The 27,813-nt window shown below is 42.1% G+C and overlaps 2 protein-coding genes and 1 long non-coding RNA gene across 21 annotated transcripts; 1 reads left to right on the plus strand and 2 right to left on the minus strand.

Annotated features, from left to right (window-relative positions):
- LOC136438043 (uncharacterized) lies at positions 1–17,499 on the minus strand. 11 transcript variants are annotated; one of them, XM_066432680.1, is made up of 6 exons: positions 16,457–17,499; positions 8,755–8,950; positions 8,172–8,252; positions 7,693–7,766; positions 564–866; positions 1–326 (listed from the first exon to the last, which is right to left on the minus strand). In XM_066432680.1, exons 2-5 carry the CDS (start codon positions 8,925–8,927, stop codon positions 835–837), a joined length of 360 nt encoding a protein of 119 aa, XP_066288777.1. In that variant the 5' UTR covers positions 8,928–8,950; positions 16,457–17,499; the 3' UTR covers positions 1–326; positions 564–834. The 11 variants fall into 11 exon arrangements, 7 of the variants coding, with proteins under 7 accessions (XP_066288777.1, XP_066288778.1, XP_066288776.1 ...); XR_010756373.1 differs by lacking the exon at positions 16,457–17,499 and having other exon boundaries at positions 8,125–8,252; positions 8,755–8,798; XM_066432681.1 differs by lacking the exon at positions 7,693–7,766 and having other exon boundaries at positions 8,125–8,252; positions 16,457–17,295.
- Positions 10,877–14,607, plus strand: LOC136438044 (uncharacterized). Of its 9 annotated transcripts, none has more exons than XM_066432683.1 (10): positions 10,877–11,295; positions 11,533–11,605; positions 12,159–12,179; positions 12,411–12,458; positions 12,696–12,743; positions 12,976–13,023; positions 13,162–13,188; positions 13,553–13,588; positions 13,770–13,829; positions 14,007–14,607. In XM_066432683.1, the coding sequence occupies exons 1-10, from the start codon at positions 11,022–11,024 to the stop codon at positions 14,167–14,169; spliced, it is 798 nt and encodes a 265-aa protein (XP_066288780.1). In that variant the 5' UTR covers positions 10,877–11,021; the 3' UTR covers positions 14,170–14,607. The 9 variants fall into 9 exon arrangements, with proteins under 9 accessions (XP_066288780.1, XP_066288781.1, XP_066288787.1 ...); XM_066432684.1 differs by having other exon boundaries at positions 13,556–13,588; XM_066432690.1 differs by having other exon boundaries at positions 10,877–11,605.
- A 996-nt stretch (positions 17,500–18,495) lies between the features above and the next one.
- LOC136438045 (uncharacterized) lies at positions 18,496–27,737 on the minus strand. The gene is made up of 3 exons (XR_010756377.1): positions 27,292–27,737; positions 25,936–26,043; positions 18,496–23,674 (listed from the first exon to the last, which is right to left on the minus strand). It is a non-coding gene; the product is annotated as an uncharacterized lncRNA (long non-coding RNA).
- Positions 27,738–27,813: the final 76 nt, after the last annotated feature.

Here is a 27,813-nt window from a genome sequence, read left to right on the forward strand (position 1 = left end):
TCTTCTTGACAGGTTTAATCAAACAATTTTTGAAATCTTACATTTTGTCTTCTCTCACAATCTTATTACTTTTTAGTACATACAAAAATGCAAATACAAAAACTGTAAATACAAGAAAAATGGAAGTACAAAAAATATGCAAGCTGAAATAATATACACTTTGAGTCTTAACTATGTGAGCCAAACAATCTGAAGCTTAATAATTGTTATCAAAATTTGCAAAGCTGGTGTCCTTCTGCGCAGCTGCAGCTTGCTGGGACCTCCCCATGCAGTTTCTCATGGAGACATGGACCACGTTCTGCCTCTCTTCTCTAGATGGGTCCCATCTGGAGGACAGAAACAGGAGTGAGGTTTGAGGAAAAGAAGCATTCAGGATAAAAATCATAGGTTAATCAGTCTCTTTGAAGTTTAAGAAACAATCAACATCATGTGCACCCTTTGCTGTTGACCCAACAACTTACACTTGACATCACCTTTTCTCTAGATCTAAAACACATGTTTACTGGTGTTTTAACAGAAAACAATTCTATTTTTATTTCCTTGTTATATTAGCACAAGCATACCTGCTGTATGTTCAGACTGCTTGAGCATGATCTTCTGACTGCTTAACCACTTAAAAGAAAAGGAAAATTATGGTTACTGACAATGATGCAGTGGTGGAGAACTCTAAATATGGAATTTCATGCTTTCAAAAGGAAAAATGAGTTGAAACATGACAATAAGAGTGAAAAAGATATATTACATAAGATCAAGATACAAGATTACAAATATAGAATCTATAATATAAAGAAAAAGTTAAGAAAAAAAACCGCCTGATATATTTTCCAAGGTACTTTAAGGTGCTCTTCGAACAGAAGAATGGTCTCCTAAAAGAAAGGGAAAAAAAAGAAGAGATTAGATCATTGTTTAAAAGTGACTACCTATTGTTATCCTTGTGCATTCCGTTTTTTTCTTCTTTTTTCATTTCCTCTATCCCAATCACAGGGAGAGCTATTTTTCCTTCCTCAACCACAATCACAGGGGAGAGCTCTTTTTCCTTCCTTTGTAACACCAGGAACCCCCTTACCCACCCCTAACCTTAGGGGTGGGTAAGGGGGTTCCTGTTTCACCAGGAACCCCCTTACCAACCACTGAGGTTAGGGGTTGGCAAGGGCGGAGTGGGTACGACTTCATCGTTCATGTCCCCTCCCCCTTGCATACCCTGTTTGTTCAGCTTTGACCAAACAGGATTACCAAGACCAGAGCTGGTGATGATCCTTATGTCGCCAGGAACCCCCTTACAAACTCCAAACCTCAATGGTTTCTTGGTAAGGGGGTTCCTGTTTCGCAAGGAACCCCCTTACCAACCACTGAGGTTAGTGGTTGGCAAGGGCGGAGCGGGTATATATGACCCTCCCCCTCGCATACCCTGTTTGTTCAACATTGAGTTTGACCAATCAGAGTATGCAAGGCCAGACTGGCGACTATCCTTTTTTTTTGCACCAGGAACCCCCGTAGGCGGAGCGGGTAATGCCTCCTCTCCCTTGCCCACCTAATACGGTTGGCAAGGGCAGAGCTGGTGCATATCCTCATTATGATAACAAAGGAAGGAATTTTTTTCTATTCCATCGCCTTTTCACAGGTTATTGCAGCATCACTGATACAGCGAACAATACACAGCATCATGGTAACTGTAAAATGTCTGTATGACCCCACAGCTTACATTTGATGGCACTGGTGAAATGTAAACATGGTCAATAAGGGTTCCTTTCATGGTTGTAGGATCTTCCACCAACTGTTCGAAATCCTTTGTCACAAAGAAATTCAGAATCTTTTTGTTGTCTTCCCCTGAAATCAAGTTCTCGTTAAAGTCCCCAAGAAAGATTGTAGTATTTCGTTTCACCGTGGCCAGGTGCTGCATCAATTTCTCTAAATTGCATATGAATACATCTTTTTTCACATTGGGTGGCCTGTAAATAGGTACAATGAGAATTTCCACTCCCTCAGCAGACATACGCATAACCACACATTCAAGGCGTATGTCACTTGGAATAGGTATTTCAGAACATCTGTACCCATCACGGACATAAACTGCCACTCCTCCATGAGGGGAACTTGTTGTCATAGAGTCTGCCTCACAAACACGTCTCCTGTCTTGACGAAACACAGTAAAGTTTTCTAGCTGCACCTGAGAAGACTGCACATCACCAGATAGCCATGTCTCAGTCAAGCATATTATATCAGCTTTGAGCAGACAGGTGGATTTCAGACTTTTAAAGTGGCCTACCAGGCCTTCAGTATTGTGGTGGACAATATTTAGGACCCTATTGCTTTCAGATCTGTCATCAATATTTATGAACGGGTCACATCTAAACTGTAAGTGCCTCATACTTTTGACCGCCTCCTCTACTTGCTCATCACAGTAGATAGAGTCCTGCTTGTAGTCGGTAATGTAGAGCCCACCTATTGAACAAACCCTACTTAATGCCACATACGACATACCTGATGCGAAAGCCTTTTTCATGGAGACAACCGCTTTAGGAACAGTCATGCCCTGCACTTTGTGTGTCGTACATGCCCAGGCTAGCTTCAACGGGATTTGGTGACGTGTAACATTGCGAATTTTTTTCAAGGTGCTCTCGATCTGACGCACTGGCACTGAGTTGACAGGTATCTCCTTGGGAACAGCACTCTTTTGCCTTTCCTCAGCACCTACCCTTGGGTTATCAAATAGCACATAAACAGTTGCAACTTCACTGGCATTATCTTCCCCACCTTTCATTCCAGTCACAGTTCCAAATGCACCATTCACTAAACCATCTTCAACGTTGACATTGCGGCAAAGTATGACCCTAGCACCAACTCCGACTCGGAGCACATCTAGTAGGTCGTCTCGTACCCCTTCAACTAAATCTCTCCTTTTAATCGAACCTGAGCACAGATCTTTGGAAAAATCAAAGGCCTCGTATCGTCTAATCGGTGAACACCGGAGGATCAACATGTTGTCATTATGCCGATCAACAGTATCATTGGTGCCGAAAATGTGAAGGGCATCTTTAGGGTAATCATCTGATGCAAAGTCAAGAGAGAGCACCCTTGAACACAGAGTTTTGTCATCTTCATCTGAAAGTTTGTCTTTCTTTCTCTTTACCCTAAGCCTGTTCAAAAGCTCGGCAAATGCAGCATCATCCTTCTGCCTCATGATCTCCTCTAGTTGCACAACTTCAAAAATGGGATTCCAGAGGTCAATGATCTCTTTTTTTCTATCCCTGCAAAGGCTCTTACCTTTGACTGGAGGTAGTTGGTACATGTCGCCAACTGCCAATATACTTACATTTCCAAACTTTGCATCTGGGTGCGCATGTGTCAGTTGGCCCAATCTACCGTCGATGAAGGACATTACATTTTTATCAACCATCGACACTTCATCTATGACCACAATCTTTAGACTTTGGTACTGTGCGCGCACTGTATTCAGTGTTTTTTCCGAGAGGGGTTGATATTTAGAACCAAATGTCAAGTGGAACGCATGGTGGACAGTGCTTCCACCGATGTTGAAAGCGGCCGTTCCCGTGGGCGCCGTAAGTAGGACAGAGATATCGTCAGGGTTCTCTTGTGTCTGCTTAAGTATTCTCGTAGCTTCGTAACATATGCACTTGATAAGATGGCTCTTTCCGGTCCCAGCACCGCCCGTTACAAAAATATGAAAGGGCTCCGGTCGCTTCCCCGCTGCAGTTTCCAAACACCACTTCCGTACAAAATAGAAAACATCTTGTTGCATGGGATTGAGCGACTGCATTAGAGGGAGTGCAGTTTTTGAAGCGATCTGCAACTGGCATTTTTCTAGGGTGAAGCCTTGTTCTTTCGACTTGTCTGTCCTGTCCACAATCGCAAGATCAGGGATGTCATCCTCAATATCTTCATCATCGAAAAGTTGGACTTTTACTTGCGCGTCTTGACACTCAAATCTGTCCTGTTCCTGTACAGGGAAGATCTGGGCCCAAGCATCATCTAGATCACCGCTGGTGTTTTCTACTTCTTTACGTGCCCCCTCAAGTTCTTCACGATTTTTCTCAAATTGACACCTGTTATTCTCCACAATATCCCTGACATTTAAGACACCTGTCCTTTCAGACAATAAAACAGAGCCACTCAAGTAGAAGTCTTCATACTTTGCAAACTGTTCTGGTTTTAACTGCATGTCAGAGTAGTGCGGCAAGTATAACTTGAGCAACGTCAAGTAGAATCGCTCTGGATCTTTTTCCTTATTAAACTTGGCAAAGCGAATGATAGCAGGGTTCGATCTGGTGCGCTTTTGTACAGACCCTAAATTATCATTCAGGACATACTTCTTGGTGCCTCGAGATGGCTGCTCACCATCTTGTTGCTTCCCCGAAAAGGAAACCACACGATACTCAGAGACAAACTTTGCGGCACACATTGTTTGGAAGGGTTCTTCCAGTGGTCTCGCCTTGTATCGGTCCATAATGCTCGGCATCCAGATGCTTTCCTCCTCGCCGTTTTCTGCACTAGCAATGTTCTGGATCGCTGCCAAGGGTTTAGACAGGCGACTAGCTTTCTCATCTGTCGGTATGAAAATGACTTCTCTTGAACAATCCTTTAGCTTCAGGCTACAGGCTCGATACACTGCCTCCTGCGCACTCACTTCCCTGTGGTGAAGGTAGGCGTTGCCTACTTTTCTCATTTCATTAACTACATCCTGATTCCCTTCCCTAGCCTCTTTCTGGGCCTGTTTAAGTAGCTTTCCCATTTCCCTTTCTGCTTTGCTAATGTACGATACAATGTACTTAACACAACTGTAGGCATCGAGAACATATTGGATGTCCATGTTACCATTCCAAGCCCGGAGTAGATGTGGATTGTAATTGTTCACCCACATGTCCTTTGGCTCGCGCCTGAGCACTACTTGCTTCCTGGTTGCCATCAAGTTGAAGGCGTCACAGAACTCTGCGGCCGAGAGATCTGCCTCCTTCAGAATGGCGTCCGTGGAGCACTTGTTTGGCTCCTTGGTCTTGTCCAACACGTCCCAGAATTTTTTAAGGACTGCTTCGGCTTGCTTCTTTCTTCCTTTGAAGGATGCCATTTCTGCATCAGTTAGATCTTGCAGTTTCACAGGGCCGCACATAAATGTCTGCTTCACGGGAGGTTTTGGGAATCCAAACCTACAGACCTTGCCACCTTTCTTGCAGGATGCTGTATGACCTTTCCGGTGCGTTTGAACCTGACTAACTATGTCAAATAGCTCCTTATCTGCCTCTGAGTCGGGTAGCTGACTGCACACATACCTGTCCACAAAGGCACATATCTCCTCTTCAGAATTTACGTTCAATTTCGGCGCATCTTTCACCCACAACAAGCAATGTATGTGTGGACTGCCACGGGCCTGGAATTCAGTTCTTGAAAAAGTTTCTACAACTTCCCCTATGGGTTGCGACTGAGACTGAATGAGATGTTTGAAAAGCAGCTTGACTCTGTGATCAAACATGCGAGCAGCAGTGACTGGATTACTCTTCAAAATGTCACAACGCTCTTCCCACGTCAACTCACTCACTGGTACGGTACCACGATCTTGTCGAATTGCTTCCAAAACTTCTGGCCATCGCAAGTCCGCCGCAGAAAAAGTCACGAACCACGTGGGAATTCCAATCTGCCTGATCATTGCGTACAATTCATTGAGCGTCTTTTCCCAGAACTGTGGAGTACCCCTGACTGGCTGAAGGAAGCGATAGCCTTCATCTGACTTTAGAATGGCCTGTACGTCCTCTCTGTCCGACAACATTTGGGCCCCTATTCTACGCCCGTCACTTGTGATTGGTGAACTTTTTCGCAACGAAATGGAAATATTCGATCGTATGAAGTGCGTTTCTATTACATATTGTGCATAGAATATGTAGCTGGCATCGCTCGCAAACCGTGAGTCTGCACCCATAAGGCGTGCCTTGAAGTACTGACTGGCAGTTATACGTGTCTCGCGGTCATCGTTGAAAGAATACTCTCCCGTTGGAAACTGTACCGGGAAAGACATCGCCTCTCCTCCGACTTCCTTGAAGACAAAAACTGGCCTATTACCTTCTCCCGGGGCCACACAAAGTACGTGTTCATCATAGTGATCAAGGAAGTCCTGTCCTATGTCTACTGGTTGCAGGCATGTATCATGTGGAAGACCCCTTAGCTGGTCGTCATCGTCGTCTTCATTCAGAGCTGCCTCTTCCGTTACTTTTTCAACATTGATCTGTCCAAGAATGTTGTCCATCTCCTCGTCTTCCATGCCATCTATGGCTGCCCGGACCATGTCACTCCCTTCCTGCTGCTCGCCATCTGTATGATTTTGTGTGTCATCGTGACCATGTTCAGTTTCAGTAATAGCCGGTTGGATGAACCCCCCTTCCTCAGTCCACGGCACAACCCAGTCAGTGTCAACAGAAACACCATTGTAATGTTTGTTATTGTCTACAAGATATTGCAGAGCAGTGTCAACCTTCAATGGGCTTATTTGTCTGTACATGTAATGCCCTCTGTACTCTAACTTCTTCTTTAGCTTCACTTTGACAAACTGCGCCTCTGAAGGCATTCTGGGTAGAACCGCATGTGTTTTACTTACATCTGCTGGAACACACACTACAGGACCATTAACTCCTTTCTGACCACCTTTCGGAAGAGCTGTTACCTTCATGAATGGTATTCTCACAGCTACTAACTGTGACTCAAGTGTATTGAGACATTTCAACTGGGGTGGTATTTCTGGAAGACTCATCTTGTTAGTTTGCGCCTGGGCTGGAATTTTCTTTTTCAACAAGTAACCTTTGCAGGTGTAACAAATCCATTCCTTACCATGTGACTTAACTTTAGGACAAGGCTGTCTGGTGCACTCTTTGTTACATTTATGAACATACTCACCTGTCAGACAGCCATGAACTGAAGAATCAAACTTAGATCGATCACACACCACGACTTGTGAACGGAAGAATATCTTATGGCACACAGTACAAACATGTTTAAGTCCTTCCCTGCATTCCTTCTGGAACTTTTTAACAGCTTGCTCCACAATTATGGAATCATGTTCCAGCCTTCTATTATTCTGAACCTGTGCTATTTTTTCTGCTCTTAGTTCTGGATCACTTTGATACTTTTTCCTATCTTGTTCAAGTTTCTCCATCCTGTGGTCCTCATCAGTGTGGTACCTGCTCTGTTGTTGTTCAAGTTTTCCTTTCTTGCGGTTCTCATCTGTGTGGTACCTGGTCTGTTGTTGTTCAAGTTTTTCCAGCCTGTGGTTCTCATCAATATGGTACCTTGTCTTTTCATGTGCAACTTTCTGCTTCTTGTGGTTCTCATCAGTTTGGTACCTGCTCTGCTGTTGTTCAAGTTTTTCCATCCTGTGATTCTCATCAGTTTGGTACCTGGTCTGTTTTTGGCTATTTTTTCTCTTTCTGTTGACCTCATCACTCTGATATCTAACATTTGCTTGGAGCTTTTTACACTTCTTGTACTCCTCATCATGGGCATAACGATTGGCCTTCCGCAAGCGGTCTGCTGCAAGGAACTGCTCTGCTTGTTCTGCTTTTGTTTTTTGCATGTGGCGATAGTGTTGAAACCTTGACATATTCCTCGACTGCTCTAAGCTCATTACATCTGTGACAATGTCATAGTGATTTCTATCTGTATTCCGAAGATAGATACCAGAGCTATACCCACCATCTGTGTCCTCTCTTACGATTCCTGTTGGAGAAAATTTCATCCATCTCCACCCCTCCCTTGTACCACAGTAACTATAGACAAAGATAGGTCTTCTAAGCATTGAAGCCATGCAGTAGATTTCAATATCAGTTGCCCATGTACCATCAAAATGCATTTGACTGGTTACTATGTAATCAGTCATGGACAGTCCTGTAGGAAGGAAAAGCCTGCAAAAAGCATGAGGTAGTATCTGCATGTGTGCAACTAACAATGACCTGAGCGCAAGATGGTATTCCTCAATTCCAAACACTGCATATGAGATTGCATTGAAAAAACAATTCCCCAATCCCCCAATACTTTTCACATTGAATGGACACTCTAGGGGAACGCTATTTTGTCCAGGGGGCAAGGGGGACTCATGCAACGCTGCAACAGGAATGCCCAACTGACCTGATAATGTGAACTGGTCAGTCTGAGTCAAAGGGGAAAACACAAACCCTCCACCAGCATTTGCTCCTGTCTCCTGCACATCTGGGGACCACTGCCTTTGCTGGCCTTCGTTTCCCTTTGATGCCTTCCTAGAATGGAAAAATTAGATGGTAATAACATTGGTTGCAATGCACGAGTGTACACTTATTTAGAAACGTGATAATTAAGTATCTACAAACTCAAAGCCCTGGATCTTGTGGAGGACTTCTGCCATTCAAAAGCAATTCAAACCTACAAGTACTAAAATGAACATCGTACATAAGTTAAATTGATGTTTAACATGGATACAGTAGTCAAAATTGCCCCAAAAGACCACCCAGGGGATTTTTAAAAAAAATGTATTTTTGAACAGGCAGTCTTATCTACACTTTCAACATGACAGAGACAATCGGTTCCCATATCCAAGTTGTACTGATCCCAACAAATTGCAAATCACTGAACATATTTGATAACAATAATGTTAAAAGATTCATCTTAACGATAATGTTCAAGATTCATCTTGTAACATAGGAACCAATATATTGCAAAGTACTCTAACAGGATAAAGAGCTGATTTCTGATAACAGGATAAAGCTGATTTCTGATTTTCACCTTTCCTTGGGTCCAGGATTCTCCTCCACATCCCCCGCTAGCTTCAGCATTAGTTGTGACATGACAAGCCACACCAGCAAACATGAGGCCTCTGCCCAACAGCGCAAAGAGCCATGTGCAGGATTGCAGAAGCAGCCTATCCTCGCCCTGTATGTAGCCAGGTCGACCCCCATCCTGGTTGCCACTGGTCACCTACCTGTGGTAAATTTTCAATATGAAGTTAATCAGAGTTGTGCATACATATTTCCATTTGAGTCATGTAAAATAGGAACACTTTTCCTCTGCCTCATCATGTTAATATGTTTCAGTTATCTTCAGACATGTAGCCAAGGCCCCATCCAATGTCATCATCCATCACGCAAGAAGGGAACAAATTTTGGTGTTCGTACCGAAGCCGTAATGTACCATAAGACCTCTCATAACATGAATACGGCTGGAAATTGCATAAACTGTGCACTGATTGAGCATATCCTAGCACATCAGGCATCATCCATAAGTCTCCTTTGTACTGATAATGTGCACACAGACCAAGATCATTAACCCCTGTATGCACATCCACTATCGAAGTCTTGATGTCCTGAGCATCGATGATAAGGCCTGTCTCTTGCGCAAGGACAGAGACAATGTAATCCATGGGATTCTGGGTCGGCCATGCTCGAAGGAGGATATCAAGACAGGGCTCAAAATCAGTATCATTGGCATCATATGCAAAACTGTTACCCATCACTTCAATGTCTGCTGATGACTCAAACCCACTCACAATAGCATATACATCATAATCATCATAAGCTACTCTTAGATTTAGTGCTTCTGATTCTATATCTTCAAAGGGCATTCGCCATGGCGTTGCAGAACCAGGCTTCTGCCACAGGTGGAAAATGGTTTTGGTATTCCACACACTGTTCAGTGGAACGGCACTTCCTTGAATACCAGGGGGTAGCTGGGCAAGTGCATTGTGACTGTACACAGAGGCCATGCAGGAGTGCTGTAACAAAGAGCAGCTGCTCCACAGTGGGGAGATGTCCTTCAGATCTGGGTCTGGTTCCATTCTGAACTTTCAACTGGCAAGCACAATGCGACCACAGCCTGAAAACAAGTAAGCCTGGTTCAGGACACGGAAAATGTCAGCACTCATTCACTGCTACATTCACTGATAAACGTGTATTCTCTTTCTAACTACCTTTGGCACGGAATTTCTTATTGTCACATGGGCCAAATCACTGGCTATTAAAGGTATCTTCATGGTCCTGACAAGTCGACAAATCTCATTGAGTGCACTACATTATAAGGGAATCAGACTTGGCCTAATTACTGTTCAACATTTGGTGTTTGTGTTTATTCATAGACTTGTTTCTTTTATTCAAATAAATACGTTGCATAATTTGTACAGATCCGAAAAATATCACAGCTAAAAATTAACTATAAAAATCTAAACATACAAAAATTATTCTAAAAAAAAGTCGGCCCAACTTCTACCACATCGAACGTTGATAACAGGCCGATGGTTCCGATCGTGACTATTTAATATGACCTAAAATAAAATCGCATCAGTGTTTCCGCGAGTTACGGTAAGCTTCTGTTGCCGCCATCTTGGCCATGCGACCAAAACAACGACTACGTATCCGTATGTTTTGACGTCGCTAGACAACCCGTTACCCATGGATACAATATGGCGTATGTCGACCGTTTCGCGCCTTTAGCCTAGACCTTTTCATTACCCTGTCACCACAAAATCCAATGGGAAAATAGGAAAACGAAAAAAATAGAAGGATGAAAATCTACAACTGCAACCATGTACGCTGACAGCAAGGGAACCTCATTGTTACCAACAAAGTATTTTATCCTGTCAACCAAAACGATTAAACTTTGGCGGGAAAATAGAAACGAACCTACCTCAGTACCTGAAAAAGTTCCCTGATATCCTCGACTAAAAAAATCAGAGAGGGGGGGGGAGGTTAAATATACTCGGCAACGAACCTTTCCGACAAATGTAAAGACGGATTAATCTGACGGATCTATGAAAAGTGAATATTCGAGGTGAATATTTCAGTTAAATCTTGAAATCGAAAAATTCAGTGAAGCGTTGACAGAATATGACGTCCACTGAGAAAAAGGCTCATTTGCATAGGCCATGACGTGAGCTTTTTCTGCCAATCACAAGCCACGTCGAGTCGAAATCCCGCTGCAATGCCGGGGTTATAGGAGGCGTTATATTACTATAACCACACATATTGTAGTCTTTTCTCAGATACAAATTGTACGAGTTCATGTATTACTATTCAAGTCTTTTTGTGACACAACATTTTACCGACTTTGGCGAGCTTGCATTTTCAATCAAAAGAAACTTTCTAATCGGTCTCTCCACGGAACCCCCTTGCGTGACTTGGACGAATCTAACTCGCCCTGACGCGGGTATTCATAAGCCAATCAGATCTCCTGATTCTTGGACACTCTGCTCATCAAATCTTCGCGCCAAAAAACGACACTTTTGCATGGCGACGCACGAAGTGAACTACGTTGTAGTGGAGCAGTATATGCAAGGTGGGTTTTCATACACATTCAGCTGATTCTTTTTCCCTTTATCTTTTCCCCTTTATCTTTTCCCTACAGTACCAGTAACGGAGCTGGTGCAAGCCATTGCTATACGACGTCCTTTGCAAATGTGTAATAATATTCAGCCGCGGTAGCGTTTTCGTGTTCCCCAAGCAATTCCTGACATTGATGAAAGGTCAACTTGTAACGTTACAAATTACATATTGTTTGTGTCCTGAAACGTAGAGCTCAACATGAATGACAGGACGGAAAAGATGGAAACGGAGGAGGAGGACAAGATTCTGGGCAACAGCGACGAGTATGTATTCATTACATTTGTCTAGATACACTAATGTTACCCTTGGTTGACTTCCCCTTTCAACTGTATTGATGTATGAAATGTTGCAGTTTAGTTCAGTCACGACTCATTATTCAAAATTGACTTTCAACTTCAAATTTCATCGCAAGATACCACAACCCTGAATATCAAACTTGTTGCCATTGTATTGGTGTGTGACCTATACTTTTTGAATTGAGCAAATATGTAGAATATGAGGCTATAACCTCGAATACTTTTGGCTCCGCCAAAGATTCAGTCCGTAAAGCAGCTCTCCCTGGCGCCCAAGGTTATATTGCACCATCAAGTAAGCTAAAAATATATCAGTGCGCAGTTATTTGCACAAACATAAATTTCATTTCCAAACCGCACTGTATGGCTACAATTATGGCTGACACTATCTGAAAAGGTTGGGACTTTGTTTTGACTTGCAATTTGAAGATATTGCATTATTGAGACAGACAGCATGTCGGTAAGAAAATAAACTTATGCTATACCCATATCTTCCATGTGCTTCCCTGAATGGAAATTGCAGTGAGGACAAAGATCCTCCAAAGTGAGTATGGTCTTTTCCACATATTTAACTTACATACAAATACTCGCGTTTCGGTGCGGGTTCGAATCCTGTGGCTAGGACACTGTTCTACTGGCTTTTTTTTGTTTTTTCAATTGCTCTGACTTGCAATTTGAAGATATTGCATTATTGAGACAGACAGCATGTCGGTAAGAAAATAACTTATGCTATACCCATATATCTTCCATGTGCTTCCCTGAATGGAAATTGCAGTGTCAACAACACACCTAGCTATACGCGTACGCCTCCGACTCGTCTGAGGTGAGTATGGTCTTTTCCACATACAGTATTTAACTTACATACAAATACTCGCGTTTCGGTGCGGGTTCGAATCCTGTGGCTAGGACACTGTTCTACTGGCTTTTTTTTGTTTTTTTCAATTGCTCTGACTTGCAATTTGAAGATATTGCATTATTGAGACAGACAGCATGTCGGTAAGAAAATAACTTATGCTATACCCATATATCTTCCATGTGCTTCCCTGAATGGAAATTGCAGTGTCAACAACACACCTAGCTATACGCGTACGCCTCCGACTCGTCCAAAGTGAGTATGGTCTTTTCCACATATTTAACTTACATACAAATACTCGCGTTTCGGTGCGGGTTCGAATCCTGTGGCTAGGACACTGTTCTACTGGCTTTTTTTTGTTTTTTTCAATTGCTCTGACTTGCAATTTGAAGATATTGCATTATTGAGACAGACAGCATGTCGGTAAGAAAATAACTTATGCTATACCCATATATCTTCCACGTGCTTCCCTGAATGGAAATTGCAGTGTCAACAACACACCTAGCTATACGCGTACGCCTCCGACTCGTCCAAAGTGAGTATGGTCTTTTCCACATATTTAACTTACATACAAATACTCAGTCATTGTACCATCATATAATGAAATGAAATCAATGAAATGTTGGGACGTCTTCAGAATTCTTATGGTTCAAACTCTTTTCATGCACCACAGAAGCCAGTGGCTGAAGGAAACAGAACCGTAAGTATTAAATGTATCTTATTATGCTGCATTAAAACAACCCACGTAGATTCAATACACCTGATTCATATTTTGACTTTTCATTACATGTGAATACTGTAAATGCAGAAATATTCGCGGTGGTTTTATGTTTGCGCTTTTCAGTGACCTCCTCCACACAAACTTAAAGCAACAGCAAACTTTTGCCCATCTATGACTGTAGCGCTACTATTGTTTCAACCGTTATCTTAAAACCAACGCAAACACTCCATTCTCTTCCTATCGCGAAATAAAAACCACACAGACTTAAATGCATTTACAGCATTAGCATACTTTTTACGCTCACATGTTCATATTTTTCCTTTTCAAACTGCCTGCCTGTAAGCAGAGGAAAGCGTCACTTTGACGAAGAAAACGAAGAGTAAGTTTGTGTCTGTCATCACAAGGGATAGGATGTTATCACAATAATAATATTATTATAAAGATGATTTAGTTTGCTTCTAAATGTCAATTTAAAGAAGGCAATTGTCGATGGATATCTCACATCACCACAAAAAATACATGTTGCTTTATCTGATGTTTCTTCTTTATCGCTTTTGCAGCCTTTGCTGGGCCTGCAATGGGGTTGGGCACTACCAGAGGGAGTGCCCAAGTGTGCCCAAGTAAGTGCAACCATCTGTATTCTGAATATATGTACATACTTTTCTTTGTAACATGTGCTGTATTTGAAATTTGTATGTTTACCGTAAAGGAGGACACACTATTCAAGCACCTAATTACTAATCTATTTTTAGTGAGTCCACTGACAAGAACATCTTCTATCCTCCTTTCTCCTACAGGAAACGACGCGGTGGAGGAGGGCGGCGCGGTGGTGGAGGAGGGCGGCGCGGTGGTGGAGGAGGGCGCGGTGGTGGAGGAGGGCGCGGTGGTGGAGGAGGGCGCGGTGGTGGAGGAGGGCATGGTGGAGGAGGGTGGGGCCCCTCCTTCACCTTCTACTTTTAAGTAGAGTTGAGTTTATCCATTTGGCAGCCGGGAGGACATCTAGACACGTTCGTTTGTCAAATTCCAGTCACCTGGCGATGCCGCTATGCCTGAAAATATATTTTGCAGATGGAATCTAGAGATGATGCGATCCCATTTGAGCTAGATGGGCGTCATTACGGGACTGTTGCGGCCCTCCTTCCGGACCGGCCGTTACCTCTTATTGCCACCTCGTAACTTCGGAACCATTAGTTTAGTTGTTGTTATTGTTATTGACAATATTGCAGTCATCACACTGCGGTTGGACATTTCAAGTCACTTCACTGCCCTGTGTGTCAACAGACCGCACTTGAGTGGCAATTTGGCTTAGTGATCTCAGAGTGTGCATGGATATTTGTGTATAAATTGGGCCAATAGCACAATATGAACAAGTGTCGCAATTAAAAATTATTGCCATTGCGAAGGTGTACATGTCTGAGTTGATCTTACTTCACTGTAAAGAAAGTACCAACGTAGCACTCTTAGTTCTACCATATCATTTGTTCAAAAAGCACTCAGATTAGAAATCAGTAAGGCGTATGCCGTCTGTCAAGCTGTTGTAGAAAGGCACCATAAGTTACTCAAGGAGTTCAAAACAGATATCAAAAGGCTGGAGCATATGTAGTTTCATTTTTCTGTGATTTCACCTTGGATAGACATAAGACACCAGGCAGAAAATTCCAACAAGTTTCTTTTATTTATTCACATTAAACATCTCATGGCTAAGCTATCATCAAACCTAGCCTATGTTAGAAGGTATGTTCATTTGACACTCCAATCCAATCGTCCTCTAATGTCTTGCCGCCGAGTCGCCGCTTCTTTCGCGAGGGAGAGCTTCCCGCAGTTGACATACTGGGGTTCACCTAAGTGCTCGTTGCGAGTCAGAGAAGTGTTTCTCCTTTGAGTTATTGTTAATATTGTCTCGATTTCAATCATGACCAACTTGCAACACAGATTGCAAAAAAAATTATATTCATTTGACATTCTGAAAACAACTTATGGTAAATAAAACAAATTTGCAACAAGTGCCTTCACTAATTTTTCAATGACCCCTGACCTGAGCATTGCATATAACTCACCGGGCATAGACTCCAAGTCAACGCTGCGGATTTACATACAAGTTAACGTGACTTAAGTCCAACTTCTCCCCCCCCCCCCAAAATGACCCCTTGCTGAGCGATTTTAGTATGGTCTTGTGGTGAGTCATGTTGAGTCCAGAAAACCAGGTCATAGTAACTGAGTAAGCCACATAGTCAACCACTAATATACAAGTAAATGCAACTAAGTCCAACTTCTCAGCCCCCCACCCCCCAAAAAATGACCCCTTGCTGAGCAACTTAAGTATGGTCTTGAGGTGAGTCAAGTTGAGTCCAGAAAACCAGGTCAAAGTAAGCCTCGGAGTCGACCACTAGAATGATGTGCAAAAATTTTCTTCTGTTTCCACACAAAATATGTTTTTGGCGGTATTGTAAATCGTAAAAAGCAATTGCAAAATGAAATTATACATGCTGTAAATTTCAAGTCACATAAACAAATAATCATGGCTAGTGCTGCGTACCTGAACTCCAGACCTAAACTCGACTTGTAAAAATGTTAAGGTTCAAGTCCAAAAAAAATAAACGTCAGGAACCAAGTCCGGACTTGCAAAATAGAATTTCTCACTTATAGTCTTATTTTTCTTCTAAACCATCTCAAATCATCCATAGATCATGAAATCTGCACAGAAAAAACTCAAACATTGCTGCTTTTTTGATTATGACTGAGCTTTTGCATGATTTTGCATGTATATTTTCAAAATTTTATGTCAGCTTTATCAGTTTATGTCAACATGTAAGTTTACATATGGCCACAGTTTCATGTGAACCCTTGGGCTTGAATCTGGATCGAACCAGAACATGAGTTTAGGTATGCAGCTCTAAATCATGGCCTAAGCAATGGGCTGCTCCAAAAAAAAAGTTGTGGAGGGGGGGGGGGGGTGGAAGAGGTACAAAATCGGGTTTTGTCCCTACCCTAGCTCCAATCCAGAAAGTGGTCAACCAAACCCAGTTCCTAATCCAAAATGGCCCAACTGACCCTAGTTCCGGGTCAAAAATTGCTCCCACCCCCCCCCCCCACCCCCCTAGTTCCTAATCCAAAATTGCACAAACACTCCCTGGTTCCTAATCCAGATGCTTAAACCCTACCCCCCTTCCAATCCAGCCTCTTCCACCCCCACCCCTTTTCAACTATTTTTTGGAACAGCCCAATGTTGTAGATTGTGCAAACTTACCGTATTTTCTGTTGCTGTGTAGCAGCTGCTGTGTATGTTTTGAAGGACCAACAGCTTGAGTAGTAATCCCTACTCCACCTGCAAATAATAGCTCAAATGGCGGAATACATGTTCAGCAAACATGATGTTTCCACGGCGACTAAGATGCAAAGCATCAATGGCCAACATTGACCTTTTTATATTGTCACCATTATCACAGTAGACAACACCACGGGTGGAACACAGAGCAGCTAACTGCGTGTTTAAGACGATCCGTCTGTCGTCCAAATCTTTACGATCTAATCGTGGCAGAATGCTGGACATCACAACCAAACATGAAGGAAATCGAGACATAGCAATGGTAATCAGTCGATCATAGTCTTCAATGTCTTCCTGTAGAGATCGCATCATGCACAGATTGTTCGTACCGACATGAATAAATACCAACGTAGGTACAACAACATTGAAACGGATCACATCTGCAGCGACGTCGACAATTTTGGCACCACGATTGGCATGTAAGATGAACGAAAAAGGTGGTGCATCACGAAAAGAAGACTGTTGTTCAAGATACTTACATATCGAGTCCGAGAAAACGACAACCTGAGGAAGTTTAGGTGTTTCTGCGGCGGCAGCCATAATCCCAGTCGACCACAGGCGTTCTTGTCTTGATCTCTTAGATTACGAACAATATCCTCTACACAACCCTATTCGTAATCGTAAAAATATATCTGCTTGTATTTCTATAGATATAGAAGATTGAAATATGAATGAAATAATCAAGAGACTTGATGTGACGCAAATTGTTCAAGCCGGAAGTAACGGCCTGAATTTGAATCGGACATAACCATTTGATTTCTTCGAGGGATCGCAGGTGAACATGAATAATTCATTTATCAAAACGTACGTAAGCACACATGTTGATTCGACAGGTATAGTCTCTTGTAGTCTTACTATTTGTGTATATATCTATTCATATTACTTGACCGACCATTTGGTGACAGGGCACTGCTTTTGTTAAAAAATTCAAAGAAACATAATTACACATCTCTACTGAGAAAATGGTTTCTTCCCGAAGTAACCATTTCTTTTTGCCAGGGCAGACAAGGTAAAAAAACAATTTTAGATAATTTCATACCGATTACCCGCACAAAACTCAGTTTTTCCAAAAAAGTTGTTTTCAGTTTCTGGGATGTCAGTCACTCAATTTACGCAACGTTGGTACACGTAAACTCCTTAGTATGATATACGTGCTTTATTGGCGTTTTGATGCGTGCCGAACTTTACTTCTGGGTCAGGAGAAATTCCTCAAGTCGCGCTATTTTACAATATAATCGAGGTACGGCATAAAACGCAGTTTTTACAAAAAAGTTGTTTTCAGTTTCTGGGATGTCAGTCACTCAATTTACGCAATGTTGGTGTGTAAACTCCTTAGTATGATATACGTGCTTTATTGGCGTTTTGATGCGTGCCGAACTTTACTTCCGGGTCAGGAGAAATTCCTCAAGTCGCGCTATTTTACAATATAATCGAGGTACGGCATCGTCGGGTATGCGCTTAACACTTGCATTTAATACCGCCATCCCTGTGTCATGAGTGGTTTTTAACGTTGAATCGTTGTGAAGCCGAGCTTTGATGGCGCTGGTTTACAGACCAGTATAGTATGACCGCGGGTGACCCCGCCAGCGGCCGTGGAACGTTGTGTTCTACGAGTTCGGCAGCGTGTTCCATTCACCCCGCGGCCACGGATCCTATTTCGAACAGCCTTCCAAACTTCGTTTGGCATTCTATTGAGATTCTAAAGTTCCATTTAGTGCTTAAAATGCTAGTTTTTTCAACAGTTTTTGCCGCATAAAACAATTTTTTTGCATCTATATGGGACAAAACGACCATGGTGCAGTGTCGTATGTGCATGCCTACCAGCTTGCTGGATTTCAAGATATTCCAAGCTCTAGTTTTGGAGATATTAATGTTTTTTACTTGTGCGGAGAAGACGAAGAAGAGGAAGAGGAAACGTAGCAAAAACAATATGTTTACTTCTGTGAAGGTAAACATAATGATTACAAATAACACAATGACGTGAGGAAAAAATAAAGCAATAACAATAGTGAAACATACAGCTAAGTGTACAAACTCATGTTAAACAACTTGAGCACCAAGGACAGGTGAGGTTGTATGTTTGACAGGTGTGGTGTTGAGCACCAAGGACAAGTTTGGTTGTATGCCGGACATTTGTGGTGTTCAGCACCAAGGACAGGTGTGATTGTATGTCTGACAGATGTAGTGGTTAGCACCAAGTACAGGTGTGGTTTTATGTCTGACAGGTGTGGTATTCAGCACTGATGGAAGGTTTGGTTGTATGCCTGACAGATGTAGTTGTCAGCACCAAGGACAGGTATGGTTTTCTGTCTGACAAGTGTGGTTTACAGTGAGGACAGGTGTGGTTGTATGTCTGACAAGTGTAGTGTTCAGCATCAGTGACAGGTATGTCAGTGTGTGGATAGTATTTCGACACCAAGGATAGGTATGTTTGTACATATGAAATATGTGGTGTTGAGCATCACAATCTCCACCAGAACTGTTTCATGGTGACGTGGCTGTGGATGCATGTGGGTTCGATGTAATCAGGATAACCCAACAAGCTGTGGATAGATGTTTTGTAGTTAGGTAGATGTTGGTAAGACAAAGGTTAACCTTGATAATGGACTTCCTAGCGGCATCTTACAGTAATGCAGCAGAACGTGCATGTCCTCATTATATATTCAATAGAAGGGTAGGTTAAGTTCGATAATGGGATTCCAAGCAACTTCCTACGGTACTGCAGCGGAACATCAAAATGCTAGGGTCCTGGTTTTTAAGTGGTAGATAGCTCTTGGAGAAAGGAGTGAGCTTGAACTCCCTAGCAGCTGGTATGGAATTGCGGTGGGTCTTTTTGTTGGAAACTTTCAAACAGGATAACTCAAGAAGGGATTGCTGGCTTTTCATTATATTTTCATACATAGGTATCTTGGATGTTGATTAACATAATGAGACCTATGTTGTGGAAATAAGAACCTATTCTACATAATTACTTCAGTAAAATTGGAAATGTGCAACGTTTACTATCATAAAAACAGCGGTCTTGGAATTTGTGCCAATAGGACAACATACATCTTGCAGTGCTAGTGGGCCATCGCAAAACAAATCTCGTTTCAGTTGTGTTTGGCATGTACATCACTTAAGTGATGATTAACACAGGAAGATGCTAAATGTTCAAATTAGAAGCTAATCTGCAAAATCAATCAGGAAATTTCATCGATTCCCCACGTACAATGATAGGATTTTCAAGCAACAAGCATATACAGCTGAAAAAGAGAGGAATACTGATAGGTATAAATCATGCAAATTTTGTTGACAAAAAATTAGAATACATGTACCTTAGCAGCAAATGATGGTAGTTTGGTACTTCCGTCTGTCGTATGGATAAGGGGCAAGGAGAAGTCCTGACAATTAAACTTTATCTCATGAACATGAAATGTCTGACGTCTTTCAGGTGTTAGGCAATAGCGGTGAGACTGGTCCCTTGTTAGCAATGCCTCCCATCTTAGGCGAGACCAATGCCGTCTTAGGAAACCAGCCGGTATGCCGGGAGAGTCTATGTAAGCCTTGTAGCTTACTTTGCAAATACCATGCTTCGCTCTCTACTTTTCAAGACACCCGTCATATAAAGTATGGATTATAGGGGCGAGAAGAAGCCCCGACAATTTGACATGCTATGTCTGACGTCTTTCAGGTGTTCGGCAATAGCGGTGAAACTGGTCCCTTGTTAACAATGCCTCCCATCTTAGGCGAGACCAATGCCGTCTTAGGAAACCAGCCGGTATGCCGGGAGAGTCTATGTAAGCCTTGTAGCTTACTTTGCACGTATCATGCTTCGCTCTCTGTTTTTCAAGACACCCGTCATATGAAGTATGGCTAGGGGCGAGAAGAAGCCCTGACAATTTGACATGCCATGTCTGACGTCTTTCAGGTGTTCGGCAATAGCGGTGAAACTGGTCCCTTGTTAGCAATGCCTCCCATCTTAGGCGAGACCAATGCCGTCTTAGGAAACCAGCCGGTATGCCGGGAGAGTCTATGTAAGCCTTGTAGCTTACTTTGCAAATACCATGCTTCGCTCTCTACTTTTCAAGACACCCGTCATATAAAGTATGGATTATAGGGGCGAGAAGAAGCCCCGACAATTTGACATGCTATGTCTGACGTCTTTCAGGTGTTCGGCAATAGCGGTGAAACTGGTCCCTTGTTAACAATGCCTCCCATCTTAGGCGAGACCAATGCCGTCTTAGGAAACCAGCCGGTATGCCGGGAGAGTCTATGTAAGCCTTGTAACTTACTTTGCACGTACCATGCTTCGCTCTCTACTTTTCAAGACACCCGTCATATGAAGTATGGATAGGGGCGAGAAGAAGCCCCGACAAATTGACTTTATCTCATGAAAATGTCACTTCTGACGTCTTTCAGATGTTGGATTCAACTTAACAATTGATTATTCTACGCTTTCTTATTAATGATTATAAGGTCCTCATTTGCATAGATTACATCAATTAATGATCCTTTGTTGCCAAACTATGTGAAAGTCATATAATAGCAAAGAAGGCTATCTTATCATCTTTTCATTGATTATGCAAATGATGCCCTGATTTGCTTGATACATGTCTAATGGAGTTCATCTCTACTTTGTACTTCCCAATACTGATGGAATCATTCCTGTTATATGGTATCATGGTATTTTACATTTATTATGTAAGTCAAGTTTTGATTTGCATGATTGGCATGTTCCTTTTAATTTTACTAGCCATATTTGACGTCTTTCAGGTGTTCGGCAATAGCGGTGAAACTGGTCCCTTGTTAGCAATGCCTCCCATCTTAGGCGAGACCAATGCCGTCTTAGGAAACCAGCCGGTATTCCGGGAGAGTCTATGTAAGCCTTGTAGCTTACTTTGCACGTACCATGCTTCGCTCTCTATTTTTCAACACACCCATCATATGAAGTATGGCTAGGGGCGAGAAGAAGCCCTGACAATTTGACATGCCATGTCTGACGTCTTTCAGGTGTTCGGCAATAGCGGTGAAACTGGTCCCTTGTTAGCAATGCCTCCCATCTTAGGCGAGACCACTGCCGTCTTAGGAAACCAGCCGGTATGCCGGGAGAGTCTATGTAAGCCTTGTAGCTTATTTTGCACGTACCATGCTTCGCTCTCTATTTTTCAAGACACCCATCATATGAAGTATGGCTAGGGGCGAGAAGAAGCCCCGACAATTTGACATGCCATGTCTGACGTCTTTCAGGTGTTCGGCAATAGCGGTGAAACTGGTCCCTTGTTAGCAATGCCTCCCATCTTAGGCGAGACCAATGCCGTCTTAGGAAACCAGCCGGTATGCCGGGAGAGTCTATGTAAGCCTTGTAGCTTATTTTGCACGTACCATGCTTCGCTCTCTATTTTTCAAGACACCCATCATATGAAGTATGGCTAGGGGCGAGAAGAAGCCCCGACAATTTGACATGCCATGTCTGACGTCTTTCAGGTGTTCGGCAATAGCGGTGAAACTGGTCCCTTGTTAGCAATGCCTCCCATCTTAGGCGAGACCAATGCCGTCTTAGGAAACCAGCCGGTATGCCGGGAGAGTCTATGTAAGCCTTGTAGCTTATTTTGCACGTACCATGCTTCGCTCTCTATTTTTCAAGACACCCATCATATGAAGTATGGCTAGGGGCGAGAAGAAGCCCCGACAATTTGACATGCCATGTCTGACGTCTTTCAGGTGTTCGGCAATAGCGGTGAAACTGGTCCCTTGTTAGCAATGCCTCCCATCTTAGGCGAGACCAATGCCGTCTTAGGAAACCAGCCGGTATGCCGGGAGAGTCTATGTAAGCCTTGTAGCTTATTTTGCACGTACCATGCTTCGCTCTCTGTTTTTCAAGACACCCGTCACATGAAGTATATAATGGCTAGGGCCGAGCAGAAGCCCCGACAAATTGACTTCAAATTATCTCATGACGTCTTTCTGGTGTTTGGATAACCTTCAGTTGACATATTTTTTCTCATTATGTGAATAAGGTCCTCATTGGCATGTACTACATCAGTCAATGATCCTCTTTACCCAAATAAGTGCCCAAAGTATGAAAGTTATATCTTAGCAAAAACTATTTTAGCCTCTTTTCATCAAATATGCAAATGAGGCCCTGATGTGCTTTATACATGTATAATGATGTTCATCTTTACTTTGTACTTCGAAATGCTGATGGAATCTTTCCCAACATGAAATGCTGACATTTTACATTATTATGTAAATTAGATTTTCATTGGCATGGTGTACATGTTCCTCTCTTTTTGATGTCCCTCTTCTTTTTTAGTTTTTAGGTGGCAGTACCATTGTCCCTTATTCACGAGCCCAATTGCCTACCTCTGAAAAATCATGACCGTAATGTCCAGAACACGGGATATGAAAACTTGAATTTCTACTGCAGTACCATGGGGCCCATAATCCAATCTCTTCCTTCCACAGCTACCAACATGCCCTATATGATAAAGATTAATATACATTCATGACTTCTAGAGTTATCCTGCTATCAGACATGTACACAAAACTCTGAAAACACAACCTTCTTGATGGTCTCCTATACTACTCAAGCCTCCAAGGGTATCATACTATGAGGGGCACTGGCGACTGAAGGTCATTGAGGTATTGTTAAGGTGCAGGCTTCCATAGGAATATAAACATTCCTAATAAGATATTATAAGATATATGCATGGTTGCCCCCCCCCCCCAAAAAAAAATTCTGTAACATTTAGTTTCAAACAGTATTGATCTGTTTCACAATTTAGTTACTGTCTTGTTTGCACATTCCATGTAGGGGTTGATAAATCCACTGCATACTAGTATCATACCTGGTTGTGATCAGTTGTAGTCAATTGTGGTGTTTAGCAATACCTGTATGATGTTCACTACAAAAGGTTCCAATCCAGAACCATTCATACTCAGAGCATTAAGACCATCATTATAAATCCATCTGTTGATTCACCAGGAGAATCCATCATCAATTTACCATCATGCAAGTACATCATATTGAAAGACTTTTCCCAAACCCTCTCCCTGAAGTATGTGTGTTTCCACTCGCTTGGATGCTGTTCTTGAAGGGCGTCCGATGTACTGGTAGAAAATAAAGCTGGTGTATGTTTCCCTCAGCACATTTGTCTTCTACATGGGGAAAGAGAGGTACATGTTAGAGGGTGGATGAAGATTGATATATGTAACTAGAGTTCCACGAACACATTATCTTCGCCAAATAATCAAGGCTTATAGTGGAGAGTGATTGAAGATATTTGACTGGGTCGGCACAAACAGATCATTTTTGATACTATTGAGCAAGAATTTTAAGGAAATTAAAGTATTTTGGATTATTTGTAGACAGAGGGTGAGGGTAAAAAGAAAAGAAATACCTGTAAAAATGTTGAACTTGATGCCAGCAGTGAAGTTTCAAATTATGGAATATGACTTTATTTGTTTTGGTCATGAACCCAATAGATAAGTTCTAGAGTCATCTATTTATTTATCATTCAAGGTTATGTGAATCATTACCTGCCTTGTTCCAAGTAAAATATACCATTGTGTATTTTTCAACTTGTTGAACTTGAGGCACCGTGGCCCCCGGATAGGGGCCAGCCGGGGAACCTATGCCGAATTTTTCTAAAAATCCATCGTACTAGTATCAGTATGTAGGAAGGTATTGAATGAATTGAATTGCCAATTGTTCTGCACTATCAATGTAGGCTTTTATCTTTTATGATCTATTCAAATACTTTATTCCCGGTTGTTAACATTGATTAATAGGAGTATTATTTGGTATAGCCAAGACTTTTGCTTGTTCTTCCAACTTTTTGTAGTGGTGCTCCTAGATTTTTGCTGGTGCTCCTAACTTTTTTGAGTTAGGAGCACAGTGCTCCTAGGCCTAAAAGTTAGTCTGGAGCCCTGCATAGTACATGTTACTTTTCCATACGGTGCTAGGTAATACCTAGCAGTGGTGCAGTTTTGGTACAGTGAGCAGAGGAGTGGGTCCGGCTGGTTATTCACATGTTTTAGGTGTTTTGTAAAGCTTTCTGTTTTGTTCCCTTTCCGTTATGTCTCAACCCGTGTGTTGGACAAAAATGCCGAAACTGAACACTTTAAAAACCAACCGGACCCACACATCTGCTTGAATTGTAGTGAGACTCCCCCATTTGTTTATTTATGTACCCCATCTGTTTATTTATGCTTCTAGCTAGCAGCACCATCTGAGCTCTCTACATACAAAACTTCACGACAATCTCTTCACCCCTTCTCAAGTAATACGTGTCCGAATGTCAAAACAAAAACACCCACTGCAGTTCTGAACAAGCCGCTAGGGGGACCAAACTTACAGAACTTACTTCTTGTGGCATGAACTATCTACCACACAAATATCATGACCATAGCACTTTCAGAAAATATGACACTAAATTTTGAAGCTCCGCTGCAGTACCTTAGGTACTCGCTAGAAGGCCGATTATCGAACTTGACCTTCCTTTCCGTAAACCCTACCCATCCACTAAATATCATACAGATCCATCAACAGCTTCTTGAGTTATGTTGTCCACAAGAAAATATACATCCACACAAAGCCCGCTGCAGTACCGACGGAAAATGCCAGGAAAACCATTTTTGAACTTGACCTCCGTTTCTACAACATCTACACACCTGCAAAAAAATCATGAAGATCCATCAACGTTTCCGTCACTTTTTTGCCTACATACAAACGCACGAAAATTAAAAGTCTGCTGCAGTACTGTTGAAAAACGCATGGTAAACCATTTTTTAACTTGACCTTCCTTTGCACAACCACTACACACCTACCAAAAATCATAAAGATTCATCAAAGGTTTCTTGAGTTATGCTCTTGACATACATACAGACCCACCAAACAGCTGGCTCAACCGAAAACATAATCTACCCCGAGTACTATAGTACTCGGCGAAGATAACTAACTACACCTACAAATATGTGGCCTACTCTATGCAAATGTGTTTGGCCGTAGGCAGCTGTTTAAGTCGGGAATGGCTGTCCAAATTCCCTACAAGTCGTGAACTAGGATGTAAGCTAGTCGTCGATTCTGCCCTTTCAAACCGAACCATGACCATATTCATACCTATTCTACCTCACGACGCCACCGCGCTTCACCAACTAAAAAGTCTGCATCAGGTTGTGTTTTTTCCAGACTCTGGCATAAAATACCAAGTCCCGTGGTTGAGGAGAGGGGCACCACTAGCAGGTAAAAGAATACACCACACCAGACCATCCTGATGTGAGCGGATCTAATAAATCTGTCCAGATATACAGCTTGTACTCCTCAGTACAAACCAGGTGTGTTATGCCATTACTTAAAGGCATTTTATACCAGATATGTAACAAACAAATTACAGCTGCATGTAAAGTGTGGAATGTACCATTGTTCTCCATGTCAGCAGTTGTTTTCTTTGCCTCCTCACAGGCCTGAAGCATTGACTGCTCCACCATCTGAGCATCAATGGCTCTGTAGACACTCTTCGCGTACACTATACAGAGTAAAATATATTAAATCGACATCATTCCCTGTACTGTAAATGCAGAAATATTCATGATTTTATGGTCATGACTTTCATCGATTAACTCTTTACCACAACCTTAAAAACATGCGAAAAGCCGTTCCATTGTGTGACTCACTAGCACTATTATTGTTTAAACGTCATCTCAAAACCACTGCAACAATCCAATTTCTCCTTACCGCGAAATTAAACCTCGCTAACATTTCTGCATTTACAGTATCTTATTATGCAACATAACTGCAATATCAACTTAGATGTCATACATCCTATTCATCTGCTTTCTGACTCATTGATAATGTTAGGAAGCATTTCTGGAAAGCACCTGACAATGATGTACTTATGGATGATTCTAGAGCAAAATTATGATTATAAAATTAAATGAATTATTTCTATGAAGACAACATTATGAAAATCAATATTGACAGATTGTGCAAGAGTAGATTGCAAAAAATTGCATAGGAATGCATACATCATAGGATCATCCTGTCAATAGTGTAAAACTCTTATTATTGACAGGATGATCATGTCAATAGCCACTAATCCTTTTGTCGGGAAGCACTCTTGAACCGACTAAATCCCGACCAAATTCCCCGAGAGACGGCGAATTTCCGACCAATTCTCAAATAACATGTTTCAAAGAGAGGCTGGACAGGTTCATGCGGAAACACAAGTTGTATTTTGACTTCCGAGCTCTAGACAACCCCCACAAACTGGAAATGACTGTGACATAAAAGTGAAGAGCGGCCTAAAATGGAACCAGCCGATTCCTACCTGGCCGAAGAAACTCTACTCTACTCTAACATTACCGACGTATTCCCGACCAATTACAGACCGCACCGTTCACTGTGTCAATTATTACATCAACGTTATACTAGTATATCCTTTCACTCAAAACGTAAATCAACAAGTTAACCATGCCTTTTACATTTTTAGTGAATCGCAGCATTGTAGCTTACTTCTTCAGGTTTGTGAACAAATTAGAAACTTTACAGTATGCTGCATCTGTTCAAGATCTGTTGTTGTGTTGTGGCGCGCTCAAAAAACTTGGACCTTGTTTTTCTCACAAAGAATTTTTTGTCACAAAAGACACACAGAAACTTTACACAGCCATTCAGAATATCTATGTGCGAAGCATATTCTGAACTTTTCTGAGGGCCTGGAAGTTTTCATTGAGAATTTTCTCTCAGAAATTACGAACATGTTTTCAAAAGATCTTACCTGTCATGACGTCACACGTGCTTGGTTTGTTGACTGCATCGACTCCAAATCTTGCTGCATTCCTCCCCGAATCCTGAGTTTTGCCTATCAATTTTCGTCCATACAGTTTCACAGCCCTTTCGCTTCCCTTTCTGTGACGCAATGACGCAACATTTGAAGACATTTTGACATGAACGATAAAAGAATAACGACCACAACGTTGTCCGGGTTCTTGTGGTGAAATGTTGAATATTGCATCTTGTACAGCCGCTTGTCTCCCCGTTTCTGCTCACTTTGTGCTTCGTCCTTTCTTCTCTTTCGGTGAAAATTGTCCTAACATCCTTCCTTCCCGATGTATATAGTTCGAACATTTGTTGTTGTAGGTTCAAGTTGATAAAACAAGTCTTCCCGGTAAGAAGAAGAAGAAGATCTGTCGGTAATTTCCGTGACGTCATGCCAGTTCAGTCTCAAACCGACGTTTATCCGTGATACGAAGTAATCCCAGAAAATAAGGCGCGAATAATGCGTTTTCTCATCGGTTTT

Source organism: Branchiostoma lanceolatum, chromosome 7 (assembly GCF_035083965.1).
Source record: "Branchiostoma lanceolatum isolate klBraLanc5 chromosome 7, klBraLanc5.hap2, whole genome shotgun sequence".
Lineage (NCBI taxonomy): Eukaryota > Metazoa > Chordata > Leptocardii > Amphioxiformes > Branchiostomatidae > Branchiostoma > Branchiostoma lanceolatum.